Genomic DNA, 13,689 nt, shown 5'->3' with positions numbered 1-13,689 from the left:
CACCCAGCTGCACGCAGTGAGCCATTCGTGCTGCTGGCCGGGCCGTGCATGCGTTGGTGCTCTGTTTACTTTTCCCAGCAGGCATAGGGCACAGTTACCACTGGTTTGCAAATGAGAAACTGAGGCTCGGTGAGCATAGGCCACCTCCCCAGGAACATAACCAACAAGTGAGTGAGCTGGGGTTCCAAGCCTGGCCTCTGGTTCTGAAGCTCATGCCCTTTCTGCTCCGCCCCTTCAAAATCGGGGAGGTGCAGCATGGGCACCCCCAGGAGCCCTGCCAGAGGGTCCTGGTCGTTCTTGGCAGAGACCAGCATTCAGGAAGCCTCGAGGCAGAGGGTTCAATCTGAAGCCCCTAGTTCTTCAGCTCTACCTGAGCCTTCAGGGCCGCTCGCAGCCCAGGCCCTGCCTCTGCATCTGTCCTCCCAGCGTGCCTCGTGGTCCCCCCGGCTGTGTGGCGCTGCACTGCCAGCTCACCAGCCTAGTGTGTCCCTTCTCCCCTCTGCCTTTTCCCCTGCTGTTCCCCCCCCCGCCCCCCAAGGTTCTCATTCTCTTTTCTGTCTGGCAGGTGCCTCCCTAGCCCCCCAGCCCAGGTCCCATTTGGGCCCTTGACCCCCTTGAACCTATGCTGTGGATGCTCCCACACCACGCCAGCCTCCCATGCCCTAAATTTCCATCTGTGCCTGGTGCTCCAGCTTGGCAGTACCACGGGGAGGCCACCCGCACCTTTCTGGTGGATTAGGTCCTACAGGGGTAGGGAGGGCCTGGCCCCAGCACTGAAGGCTAGCACTCGATCGGCATTCAGGCCCACGATTTGGGACTCAGAGCTCTTGGGTTGAGAGCAGCCCCTGGAATCAGACACCTGGGGGTGCATCCTGACCCTGCCACCTGCCACCTGCTGGGCCTCAATCTCCTCCTCTGTGAAAGGGGAGAACAGTTCTGCCCCCCTCACAGGTCGATCTGAGGAGTAAACGAATTAATACGTGGCCTGAACAATGCCTGGCGCCTAGTTCACACGTGGTAAACGCCAGCTGTTGTCTTCCCAGTATGAGCGTTTTCAGTACACCCTAGGCCTGGACCCTAGGATCAGCCATTTTAGGGAAAACTGTCCCCAAGCATTGGACATACCATTACTAGGGACCAGCCGCTTCCCCAGCCAGCCTCCCCATCCCACTCAGCCCTTCCAAGCCTGCACCCTTAGCCAGGGGCCTGGGCCAGGGGAGGGTGGGCAGTGGCAGGGTCTGTGGCCCCTAGTTGGCCAGGCTGGGAGCCAGCTGGAGCCTGAGGAAGGTGCACCTGGCTTCCCGGAGCCAGGCAGAGCCACTATTTATAGCACTGGGAACTCAGCTGGTTTATTTCAAGCTTCACAGATCCCTGGAGGAGAGCAGGCTCTAAGCTGGGAGGGGGCCTCTGGGCCCTCCTCTCATCTCCTTTCCTACACTGTTTCTAGCACCTTCCCCACCCAAGGATCCACTGACACTCAGCCTCCACCCTAGCCCGGCCTAGCAGGAACCTGTCTCTGCAGCCTCTCAGCCTCCTGGTGGGGTCCTTGTCATCTCCCTTAGCAGAGCAGAAACTAGGGCCTCGGCTGTTTAGGACAGAGCGTTCGTGTCGGAGCGCAGAAAGGGACGGGTGGAACAGACATTCCTTGAGCCCCAGTTCTGAGGCAGGCCAGAGGATCGCCCGTGAAAGCGCAGATGGAGGCCCAGAGAAGAAGGAGACTTGCCTAAGGTCACACAGCAAGTTAGAGGTGACCAAGGATGAGACCCAGGCCTCATGACCAGCCCTGGCCCTAGGCAGGGTTTGCTCACTCATTAATTCTTCATTCATTCATTCATTCATTCATTTGCATTTTGTGTCGGATGCTCTGCCCCTGGGCTCGGCACAGGACAGGGACGTTGCAGCTCCCTGGGCAGGTGGTGAGATGGGTGCTCACCTCTGCCCTGCCTTGTGCTCTGTGTCCCACAGGAGGACCCCCGTGGAAGGAGCCGGAGGCAGAGCACCACAAGAAGGGGCCTCGGGGTGAGGTGGGCGGCCGGAACATCCCACGGTCTACCCTGGAGCATGGCTCAGACGTGTACCTTCTGCGGAAGATGGTAGAGGAGGTGTTTGATGTTCTTTATAGTAAGATCCTTCCTCATTCCATATGGGGCCCCCAGGTGGGTGGGAGCCCCAGTCTCTGCCCAGACGAGGAGGCCCCCCTCTGCCCCACCACAGACCCTGGGCAACACTTCACGGCAGGGGCGTTGTCCCCAGCTCTCCTTTATCCTGCACCCCTAGGTGCGGATCTTTCACCCAGCCCCGTGTCCTGAACCACCATCCCCTCTGCCCCTGCCCTGGCACTGGTTGCTGCCACCCCTCACCTGGAAATGGCCCCAGGCCTCCTCACCCACCTGTGACCAAGGGCATCTTCCCAAAGCATATGTCTGACCCTGCTCTTCCCTCCAGTGCCTTTGGGGACACTCCATCACCCTCAGTGTGGCATAAGCACCCACTGCAGCCCCTCCCTGCCTACCTCCCGGGCTGCGGCTGCGCTGACCCACCTCACAGAACCACTTCCTGTTCTCCAGTACCTTTGGCTTCGTTTCACACCTCCTCGCCTTTGCACCACTGTGCCTTTTGAGACTGCCTTCTCCTTTGTGTGGGGGACACCATGTTACTCTCTAAGGCTCAGCTCCAGCAACCTCCCACCCCGCCCCCACACTGGTCAGGGCCCCGTCTGGGGACCCACTGTGCCCTATCCCCTCCCTAGCCCAGTTGCTCTCAGCCATGTCGGAGACTGCCTGCTGTCCCCAGCCTGCAGGTCAGGCCCAGCAGCAGTGGGCTTTCAGAGGGTGTTCATTGAATGACCAAGTGAAGGCTAACTGGTCAGCCAAGACCTTCCTGTGGGGGTGGGGAGGGACAGGTCTTGCCATTCTTGGGAAGCGTCAGGCTGCAGAGTGTCAGGGCCCAGTAGTAGCCTTCACACTCCCCAGGTGCCGCAGGGAAGGTCCCTAAGGGTCCACCTCATTGAACTCTGACTTGCTTTATTCCTTTCTCTATTCAGTCTTTGGTTCTATGGAGCAAAGTTCTGTGAGGGAACTCTTGGTGCTGTGTAGATGTCAGGAGAAGGAGGCCGAGCGGGTCAGGAGGCCAGAGGTCCTGGGTGGGTACACTGGCCACCCTGGGACAAGAGGACTTGTCATTCGTGGTTGGCTGTGCCACTGCACTCACTTTTGCCAGCTGCAGGGCTCGTGCCTGGAGCCCCCTACTCCCCTTTCCACTCTGCCCTGGCCCCTTCCCCACCTTGGGCAGAATCGGGCTGATGAGGTGAGTGGCCTCTTTCTGGCTCTGGGTGGGGGCTGTAGCATGGGAGGAACAGCAGATGTTTCTGAGCCCAGGCCCCTTGGCCCTCCCACCCCATCGGTCCCCAGCCAATCTCCCCTCTACTCACCACTTCCCTTATCCTTACCGCCTTCTCAGTGTCTCTCCTCTCTCTTTTTCTGAATTGCCTCTGTGTTTCCTCCCTACTTCCTGTCTTCCTTGTCTTCTCTCCCTCTCTCTCATTCTCCTCTCCCTTCCTCCCTATGGCTTTTTGCTACCAGTCTCTCTCTTGCCTTCTTTTCTTTCTCTTATCTCTCTCACCTCCTACCCACAGCCCCAGGCCTACTTTCCCCTCCACTCAGATGCCCAGAGTGGAGAAGAGAAAGGCAAAGGAAGCAGGGATCCCCTCGATGGGAAGCCCTGGTCCTCAGACAATGGCCTAAACCACAGCCCCTGTCCACCAGCCTATGGGAGTTATTCTGTGTGAAGTTTGCATTTAAGGAGCTGATGGGATTCTGTATCCTGGGAACCCAGCACCAAGGGGAATCACTCAGCATGGCCCCAGCTCTGGGGCATGCCTGGCCCCCACCCCATCCTGGCTGCCGTCTCATACGAGACCTTCTCCTCAACCACCTCCCCCCATAGGTGAGGCCCTGGGAAGGGCCAGCGTGGTGCCGCTGCCCTACGAGAGGCTACTCAGGGAGCCGGGGCTGCTTGCTGTGCAGGGGCTGCCCGAGGGCCTGGCCTTCCGGAGGCCAGCTGAGTATGACCCCAAGGCCCTCATGGCCATCCTGGAGCACAGCCACCGCATCCGCTTCAAGCTCAAGAGGTGAGTGAGGCAGCCTCTTGAGCCTGGGCATGGGCCAGGGTCAGGTGGCTGGACCAAAGGGCCGGGCCAGGAGGGTGACCTGTTTCCGTGTTGCTCAGCCACCTGTGGTCACTTACCCAGCCAGAGGGGAGGGGGACTTCAGATCCCCACGGGGGACCCTGGTGGTAAAAGCTCCCAGTCCGATGGGGAAGTGAGGCAAAAGCCCTGTCAATGGAGTGTGATCTGAGCCAGGCGCTCAGTCCTGGAAGCCCTCCCGGGGGACCTCTGTGTGGCAGTGAGGCTGGAAGGGACTTGGTTGGGGAAAAACGGCACCAACAGTACCACAGGTGTCAGGAACCGCCCCTGCACATGTGTGGTGGCAGGAAGCCAGCCTGAGGACCATCGGAGCTTGGGCCCCACCGTCAGCTCGCACTCTGGGAAGAAGAGAAATATGATGGGAAGTGGGAGGCAGTTAACTGCAGCTGAAACGACACAGCTGGAGGACTGAGGCCCAGAGGCCGTGTGGCCCTGGGCACAACACGCCCCATGCAGGCCCGCACCCCCACCTGTGAAATGGGGAGTGGCCCCTGTCCTGCATGCCTCCCAGGAGGTCTTGTCCTGCAGACGGAGGGCAGAGGGGCTGCGGAGGGAGAGGTGCAGCTGGCGGGACAGGCATACAGAGCTGTCGTGTGTCCTTCTCTCCTTACCCAGGCCGCTTGAGGATGGCGGGCGGGATTCAAAGGCTCTGGTGGAGCTGAACGGTGTCTCCCTGATAGCCAAAGGGTCTCGGGACTGTGGCCTGCATGGCCAGGTCCCCAAGGGGCCACCCCAGGACCTGCCCCCCACTGCCACCTCTTCCTCCATGGCCAGCTTCCTGTACAGCACCGCACTCCCCAACCACGCCATGAGAGAGCTCAAGCAGGAGGCGCCTGCCTGCCCACTTGCCCCCAGCGACCTGGGCCTCAGCCGGCCCGGGCCCGAGTCCAAGACTCCCGCTGCCCAAGACTTCCCTGACTGCTGTGGTAAGCTGCTGCTGGGACCCCCAAGTGTGGGGGTGGGACAGAGGTCACTCATGCAGGGCAAGTCAGGGTGTCCAGGCCCTCCTAAACCAAAGGCGGAATGTCAGGGCAAGGGGCTGAGGCAGGACAGATGGCATTCCAGCTTAGACCCAACCAGATTCCAGGCCTTCACTCAGCCACCGGTGAACAGTGTCCTTGGATTGGGACCAAGAGACCCCCAAGAGGACTAGCAGAGGAGTCTACGGAAAACATGCTAATCAGTCACATACATTTAATAAGCACCTACTGTAAGCACCACTGGCTTAGGGACACTGGAAGCATCAGAGAATGAACAGCTGGGTATGAGAAAGACCCGTGTTCATCTCCTGGCTTCTCTCCTTAGTGGCTAAGTGTCCTGGGGCAAATCTCTATCTCTGGGAGCCTCAGTTTCCTCATCTATAACGTGAGGATGCCGGAAGTACCTGCCTCACATCGTTATCATGATTGAATGACACAGCGTATTAGACATGCACTTTCTCAGGCCCCACCGAAGTCCAGCTGCATCTGGAGGTTTGGGGGTGGGTCTGGCTGTCTGCGCGTTGGGAGGTCCACCAAGTGCTTGCAGTGTACGCTCAGGCTAGAGACCTGCTGTCTTAAAACACATCCAACATCCAAAGCTTGGCACACAGTACGTACTCCTAAATTATAGTTACTGCTCTTATGAGTAGGAGAAAAAAGGATGCTTCCCCCCACCCCGCACACAACTGTATGTGGGCCAAGCAGGGGGATGGGACGCACATGCCTGAAACAAGTGTCCCCCCCATTAAAGGTGACCCCAGACATCCTGCCCTCCCTGATCTGCCATTTGGGTAGCAGACTGTTAAGGAATGTCATAGGCCCCTGGTTAAGGAACTTGCCAGAGTTCATGCTCACAGGACTCAGTTCTGGGGGTCTTGTTTTGGGTGGACAGTTACGCCAGAGCCAGTGCCTGTGCACTGAGGCTGGATCTGGGGATCCCTCTTGGGGCCCACCGTGAACCTGTACCTTTTTTCTTCCTTGTCCAGGACAGAAGCCCACTGGGCCTGGTGGGCCTCTCATTCAGAACGTCCATGCCTCTAAGCGTATTCTTTTCTCCATTGTCCATGACAAGTCAGGTAGGACAGTGCCCAGACCAGAGTCGGGGTCCAGGGCTGGGGGTGGTGCTCGATGAAATGGAAATGTATCTATTGACTCTTTGTGAGAGAAAAGAAGAACAGCCCTGCACGAGGGCTTGTGAGTAAAACCGGAGTGTAATAGTTACCTATTGCTGTGTAACAAGTTGCCCCCAAACTTAGCTTGAACCAACAAGCATTTATATCTTACATTTTCTGTAGGACAGGAATTCGGGAGCAGCTCAGCTGGGTGGTTCTGGCTCAGGATCTGTCATGAGGTTGTCATCAGGTTGTCGGCTGTGGCGGTGACCATCTGGAGGCTTTATAGGGGCTGGAGGACCTACTTCCAAGCCCAGCGGTGTGGCTGTTGGCAGGAGGCCCATTCTCGCCACGCAGGCCTCTGCAGGGCTGCTTGAGTATCCTCACAGTGGGGCAGCTGGCTTCCTGAAGCCAGTGAGCCCAGAGGGAATGAGGAGGAAGCCACATGTCTTTAATGACCTAGCCTCAGCAATCACTGTCACTTTTGCCGTATTCTACCCATTAGAAGCCAGAAGCTTGATCCAATCCAACTCAAAGGAAGAGAGAGGAATTCAACTCCACCTCTTGAAACAAGGAGTTATCAAAAAAATGTGAACAGATTTGAAAGTACCTCACAGAGAACTCAGAGCAGGAAGGTTTGGGATTAGTTTATACCCAAAAGGGAGGAAGGAAGACCTTCCAACAGTTTTGCCTTGTGGCGGTCTCAGCCTCATCGTCAATGAGAGGCTTTTTAAAGGAAACCTAGCCCCTGGGATGAGAATGGAGACCCCACTGCCGCAAACAAGGGCCACCCCTGGCAGGGAGGGGACATGGGTGTCCAGAAGGAACAGCATCGTGGGAGGCCGCAGTGGGCAAGGGTACAAGCTGGGACAGGATCTCTGGCTAGGCACTAGCTGGGTGTGCTCAGGCAAGATTCTGAGCCTCTCTGAGCCTCCGCTTTCCCGGCTGAAAAGTAGAGTGTCTGCCTTTAGAGGCTGTCACGAGGGATTAAATAGGATGTTACATAGATATAAAGTACTTAGTGCAGATTAAGCACTTAATGAATTAAAGATGTCACTGTATAATTATAATGACAAATGATCACTCTTGTTACTGAGTGAACTGAGGCAGAAGCTTTGGTTTTATGTAAGAGGCCAGCAGGCTGAGGGTTTGGGGGAAGCCCACAGGGCTGAGGCTGAACGAGACCCCAGATGTATGAAGCATGAGGGTTAGTTAGGTCTTCGAGGTGAGGACTCAGCCTCTGCTTACCCGGAGGGAGTGTTCTCCCAGCCTCCCGGCCTTCTGGGGGACGAGGGGCCCGGGATGGGCAGGCTGAGCCTGCACCGTGTCCATTGCCCATGGGGGCGGACAGAGGCAAGAGGAGAGAGCAGGTGGGGAGACCGTCAGAGCACCCTGGATGTGTGTGGGGCTGCTTCCGGAGGGGGCTGGGCTTCGGGTCCGAGGTGGGAACAGGTAGAAGGACTAAGGCTGGTCGCTGGGGCCTGGGAGGGAGGGTGGCTGTCTCCAGAGCACAGCCCCAGCCGGGAACAGGGGGCTCACAACCGGGGAGCCAGGCTGTGGGGTCCCGTCTTCGGCTCTCACTTGTACCTCCTGTGTTTTGATAGAGAAGTGGGACGCCTTCATAAAGGAAACCGAGGACATCAACACGCTCCGGGAGTGCGTGCAGATCCTGTTTAACAGCAGATATGGTGAGTGGGCGGCGCGGCCCACTGTGTGGCCCCAGCAGCGGGCTGAGCATCTCATTACGTGACAGTCACTGGTGTTCCCTAACATGACAGCCAGAGCCATATGCTGGCATCCACACGCCATCAGTGCTGGTGTCATCTGTCTGGGTAGGGGGTGGCTGTGTCAATATTTCCCTTCCGGATTCTCCAGGAGCTGGGGCTGATGGCAGAGCCCCAGGCCTTGACTCACCTGGGGGAGGCAGGCCGGGAGATGAGAAAGGGCTGCCGTCACCGCAGCCCCGCGCCGCTTCCTGCCCCCCGTGCCTTTGCCTGTGCTGTGCCCTCTGCCTGGCAAGTGCCCTTTGCACGGCAAACTCCCACTTGTTCTTCAAGACTTAGCCTGGCCTGGCTGGGCCCCCAAAGCCCTGTCAGGTATGCTTGAAAGGGGCTTATTGTGAATAAAAAGAGATGCCCTTCTCACCTCTACCACCCAGGAAATTACACGAGTTTTAGGGTCTCTGGGCCAGGAACCAGAATGGAAGACCAAATGTATACTCATTGTATCACGTAACAGTCTTGCTCTCTCCCTTCTTTTTTTTTTTTTTTTTACACACTTTTACTGATTTCCTCGCCTACCAGTCATGCATTTTGAGCTGCCACCTGTTCCAGGTACCCAGACCAACTCTGGGTTTCCAGGGGCTCCAGCAGCTGCCTGAAGCTGCGTCTTCAGGAGGAGGCGGTGGGGCACAGCCTCGCAGTCTAGTGTGGGGCAGCACACAGGGATGGGAGCCCTCAGAAAGAGAGGACAGCTCGGAGGGAGGGGAGTTCTCAACAGGCTCAGGGAGTCATTGGTGGCTTCATGGAGGAGGTGCCCTTTGATCCAGGCTGGGGCTGAGACGGCCTAGGCACATGGCCTTGGCAGTTCCAGGTTAGGGCAAGGCCCTGGAGGCCTGAGTGAGGAGTCTGGAATAGCCTGGGTGCCTTTGATGTGGCCACCCTGGCCCAGCCACTCAAGCCCTTTGCCCAGTACTGCTGTACTGGGGGCCGTGTGCACCTGAGTCGTCTGGGCAGCAGGCAGGTGTGAGCTGGATGGGAGGCAGGGGGAGGGAGCTGGAGAGGGCTCTGCCCCAGCCTAGCTGGCACCCAGCCAGCAGTCTGCTGACCTGCTGTGGGCTCTGGACGTTTCCAGAATGTGGAACCTTTTCTAGACATTGGCATCTGGGTACCACCACAGCCAAATCCAAGGAGTGTTTGGCTTAGCGTGGTCCAGGTATTGCCCCTTCTCAGCTTTCCCTTTAGCTGCCCTGGGGAGAAGGAGGTTCCCTGGCAGTACTGGGGGATCCCACAGGTGAGGACATTTGGCAGCTTGAGGCATCCTGCAGACCCTAGATGAACAGATTCTGCTCCTAGTTCTCTCCTTTCGGCCACCCATTTCTGGGTGAGCTTATGGGGCTGGGGGTGCAGAGGGAAAAAAGAAAGAAAGAAAGGGTAGTGGCCAGCCTTCAGGAAGCTTCAAGAACATTGTCACCCGGAAAGAGGTTGAGACTGGACGAAAGATGTATAGGGTGTGGTGGCTTGGTTCTCTCCAGCCCTGCTTTAGCTGGGCTGCGGGCGTGCCTCTGTCTCCTGGATCTCGCTGCTGCTGAAAAGACAAGCCCAGCACATCTGGTGAACCCAAGTGGCAATGAATTCACGTAGACTCAGGGAACCCATTGCTCAAGTTCTGGGACTGGGGTGTGGTTGATGATGCTGGAGGTGGGGGTGGGGGGAAGAAATGGTTTGACAGCTGTTGAGATTTCGAGGGTTTAATTTGACAGTGAGTTAAGTGTGACTTCACAGTGGGAGCTGGCTGCCAAAGCCGCCAACGCAGACCTGGGTTTGGGCTGCATCAACAGAAAAAATAATGTCGACAGCACCCCAGGGAGGTCCAGCCCGGGGCTGGTACTTGTCAGGACACAGACAAAACCTGGCAGGGACACAGACAAGGCCAGGATGGGGAGGAGCCTGGGGAATAGCGAGGAGATGTGGGACCCTTGGGAGATATCGGAGTGACAAGGCAAGATTGGGTACCCAGCCCAGCTCATCTCCTGAGACCCCCCCAGGCTTTGGGGAGAACAGGGTCGTGTGAAAGTGCCATCAGACACGCAGTGGGTATGCAAACAGTGTGTGGTGGGGGAATGAGTAAGCACGTGGAGCTGGGGTGTAAGAGAGTGAAATGCACAAGGCCAAACTTGATGGTTTGGAAGAAAAGGACGAGAAACCACTCACGAGCCCAGATTCTGCCTACATTGCTGTCAGCAACGCTGTCAGCTTCTGGTCTGCACCTCATTTCTGTCACTGGAGGGGGAGAGCAGTGCTGGACCCCTCCCTGGCAGGAAAGACACACCTGTGTGGCCAGCGGCATCCTGCCCTGAGCCACCTGGATCCTGGGAGCTTCCCGTAGCCCTTCACTCACCCACTGAATGTGCAGGCAGCAGCTGCTGTGAGCCAGCCCTACCTGGATCCCAGACGTGGAGCTTTAAAGGAACCCCTCTGCCCCCAAGGAGCTTAGGTTGCAAGCAGTAAACCAGCGTATAGATGAGTGTGTTCTTAATGTCAGGTCACGATGAACTTGGGGTGAAAAACAAAGTAGGGTGGGCTAGGGAGGGGTGGAGAGGGCTGTTTAGGCTGCTGAGGTGACATTTGGAGAAAAGGAGAAAGGGAAGCTTATGGTTATCTGAGAGAAAAGTATGTGAATACATGGAAGAGCAAGAGCAACGGCCCTGAGGTGGGCATGCACCTGGCTTGTTAGGGAAGCAGCAGAGATGCCAGAAAGACGGGTGAGCTGGCAGAGGGGTAAAAGGGGGGAAAGGTCATAGGTGATGGGGTCTCAGTCACTTCCAGCCTTACAGACCCGGGAAGGACTTTGCCCATGCTGAGCGAGATGGGGGCCTGTGGGCGTTTTTGAGAGAAATTCCATGCTCGACACTTCCGCATTGCCACTGGGGGGCCAGAGACGCCAGGGAGGTGGAAGGGGAGGTGACCACACCCTGGGGCCCTGCTGCCCTGCAGCCTCAGTCTTGCACTCAGCCTTGCCATTGCTCCCCCAGCGGAAGCCTTGGGCCTGGACCACATGGTCCCCGTCCCCTACAGAAAGATCGCCTGCGACCCGGAGGCTGTGGAGATTGTGGGCATCCCGGACAAGATCCCCTTTAAACGTCCCTGCACCTACGGGGTCCCCAAGCTGAAGCGGATCCTGGAGGAGCGGCACAGCATCCACTTCATCATTAAGAGGTACGGGGCGGGTTGCAGAGGCCATGGCCTGTGCTCCAGGCTGGGCCTTGGTTCGTGGTGTTACAGTGTGAGGGCTGGGCAGGGGCAGCAGCAGGCATGAGGCTGGACCCTGGGGAGGCAACGATGGGGCAAAGGTGGAATAGAGGGATTCTCTGACTTAACAGAATTAGGCAGACCTGGGACGGCGTTCAGACCCCTTAACCTAACAGCTGTGCAGCCTCCTTCTCTCTGGGGAGGATGTTGGCCCTCATAGCTAGCAGGGGAGTTCCCTCACAGCCACCTGTGCACACCTCCAAACCCACACCTGCATTTGCAGGCGATGCCCAGACCACACGGGTGCTCCCTCCTAAGTGGCTGGAGACAGAGGGGTAGCCAGAGGCCATGCCAGTGAGCCCCTGTCCCCAGGCAGCACTGCACTGGTCCCTTCCCAGGCATCTGTTCCCGAATGTGCCCTCTCTGAGGGCACGACCCCAGTGCGTTCAGGTAGTCACGGGTCTGCTCGCTTTTTTGTTGCCACCAGACTCTAAAGTAAGCAGGGACTCCGGGCAGGGCTGTGTTTGGCTCATTGCTGAGTCCCCTGTGACCCCAGCAGTCCCTGGTGTGTAGTAGATGCCTAATGTGTGTCTGTGGAAAGAAGGAAGGAAGGAAGGACTGAATGAATGAACGAATGAACAAATGTACGCTTGTCCGTACTTGGGCTCATACCCTCTGACTTCTTAGAGTGTAGGAAATAAGCAGTAATGGGAAAAAGAGAAATGGGCAAGGTGGGGCTTATTTAGGGTGGTCAGGGAGTTTCTGAGATAAAATCCCATTTGTTAAGCCAGAGCTGGAAGTTTGAGAATTCGGGGGGGTGGGGGGCCCGCATGGACTTGAACAGCGTTTGGCACAAGGGTTGGCCTCAGTGGGCAGCCTCAATGCCCAGAGGCGCGAGGAGGCTGAGGCACAAGCAGAGGTTGAGAATCATCGTGGAACGGTGAGTAGGACCTCTGCAGGGTTACTGGAGGCCAGAGTCAGGGTCTGCTGGGCCCTCTGGCTGCTAGGGGAGAGCAGATTTGGGGAAACTTGAGCAGAGGTGGGGAGACTGGAAAGGAGGCTGTGGCAGTGGACCAGGCCGGGATGGTGGGTGAAGGACGAGAAGTGGCTGGAATGGGGACAGATGCTGAGCTGTGATGGGGTTTGCTAGTAGATGGGATGTGGGAGTGGGGAGGGGAGCAGGGAGGCAAGGATCACCCCCACGTTTCTGAGTGAGTTCATTTTGGATACATTAACTCAGGGAAGCTCAGGAGGTGGAATTCCCAGAGGCCAAGCTGAGGTGTCAGAAGCCCTGGAGAGAGGGGCCTGGGTGAGAGATTAAAATCCTGTGCACTGTTGGCCCGGCCAGGATGGGGTCACAGGGAGCAGAGAGGTAGAGGTGAGAGGAGAAGAGGACCCAGGTGGACCCTGGATCCCATGTTAGAGGCTGGGGTGAGGACGAGAGGCTGAGACAAGTGGCCAGGGCAGTGAGTGCGCCTCTCGATGCCTCCCGAGAGATAATTCTAGAAGTCAGGTCTGACAGTGTGGGCCTGTGGCCCTCACGGTGCAGGGCCTGCTCTCCAGCCTGTTCCGGCCACCGAGCCAGCCTGTTTGCTGCTCTGCCTTCCCACACCCAGGAGCTCCTGCCACCTCACCTGCCTCTGGGTCTTTGCCGAAGTCCTTCCCTCCCCCGGGCCAGCTTCCCACCTGTCTGTCTTTCAAGGTGTGCTTTTGCCTTTCTCTGAGTCTGAAAGCACCCCCCCCACACCTTATTTGGAAAGAAGTTCACCCTGTGGTAGCAAGTGGTTTCTTCCCCCCACTAGCACACTCCCACCTCACCTTGCTAGCAGCTGCAGCTGATCCGTCTCTTGTGCTTTTACAACCCCTGGTGTGGGGCCCACCTGATAAATGGTTCTGGAGGTGAATTGTAATCAGTCATCAGGCAGTGCCTACTATTGTCTAGCTTAAAATCTTCTTGCTGCTGCCTAAGTTCTTTTCCTTCAGTTGACTCTTGGTAGGGGGTAGGGGAGAAGAAAGCAACAGGACCCACCCCAATATCCCCTTACATGCTTGACCACGGTATTTCATCTCCCTCGATCCAACTATAGCTCATGTAATTCTTCACTAGGGTGTGCCAAGCACCTCCCGCGGGCTCAGCCCTTCGCTGGGCTCTCCTGAGGACTTTATGAAATGGCAAGCACAGTCCCCACCTGCCCCCAGAGGCCACTGCCCATCACAGCGGGGGTGGTCGTAGCTTCTGTGAGTCCAGGGTACTTCAAAACATGTTCCCAGGTGTAGACTCAATGGCATTGGAGCAGCGAACCTGTGGGGCTTCCTGGATGAAGAGCCTTTGGCATCAGGTGACTGACTGGGCTTGAAGCCACTCACGTCTTGATAACCTTGAATAGCAGCTTCTCTTCCAAGCCTGAGTTTCCTCATCTATA

At 57.4% G+C, this 13,689-nt stretch overlaps 1 protein-coding gene across 5 annotated transcripts in view; it reads left to right on the top strand.

The window, feature by feature from the left end:
* Positions 1-13,689, top strand: part of GTF2IRD1 (GTF2I repeat domain containing 1) — a 103,687-nt gene that overhangs the window by 33,882 nt on the left and 56,116 nt on the right. For 4 of the 5 annotated variants that reach the window (XM_053929967.2, XM_053929946.2, XM_053929978.2 and 1 more), the window contains exons 4-9: positions 1,966-2,121; positions 3,946-4,129; positions 4,820-5,130; positions 6,171-6,260; positions 7,901-7,984; positions 11,050-11,233. In XM_053929967.2, coding sequence (XP_053785942.1) covers positions 1,966-2,121; positions 3,946-4,129; positions 4,820-5,130; positions 6,171-6,260; positions 7,901-7,984; positions 11,050-11,233 — 1,009 coding nt within the window. The remainder of the gene's footprint in view (positions 1-1,965; positions 2,122-3,945; positions 4,130-4,819; positions 5,131-6,170; positions 6,261-7,900; positions 7,985-11,049; positions 11,234-13,689) is intronic. The other variant, XM_053929988.2, reaches the window with a different exon arrangement.

Source organism: Desmodus rotundus, chromosome 1 (genome assembly GCF_022682495.2).
Source record: "Desmodus rotundus isolate HL8 chromosome 1, HLdesRot8A.1, whole genome shotgun sequence".
Classification (NCBI taxonomy): domain Eukaryota; kingdom Metazoa; phylum Chordata; class Mammalia; order Chiroptera; family Phyllostomidae; genus Desmodus; species Desmodus rotundus.
The sequence above is the reverse complement of the archived record's forward strand: the minus strand, read 5'-3'. Positions and strand labels throughout refer to the sequence as shown.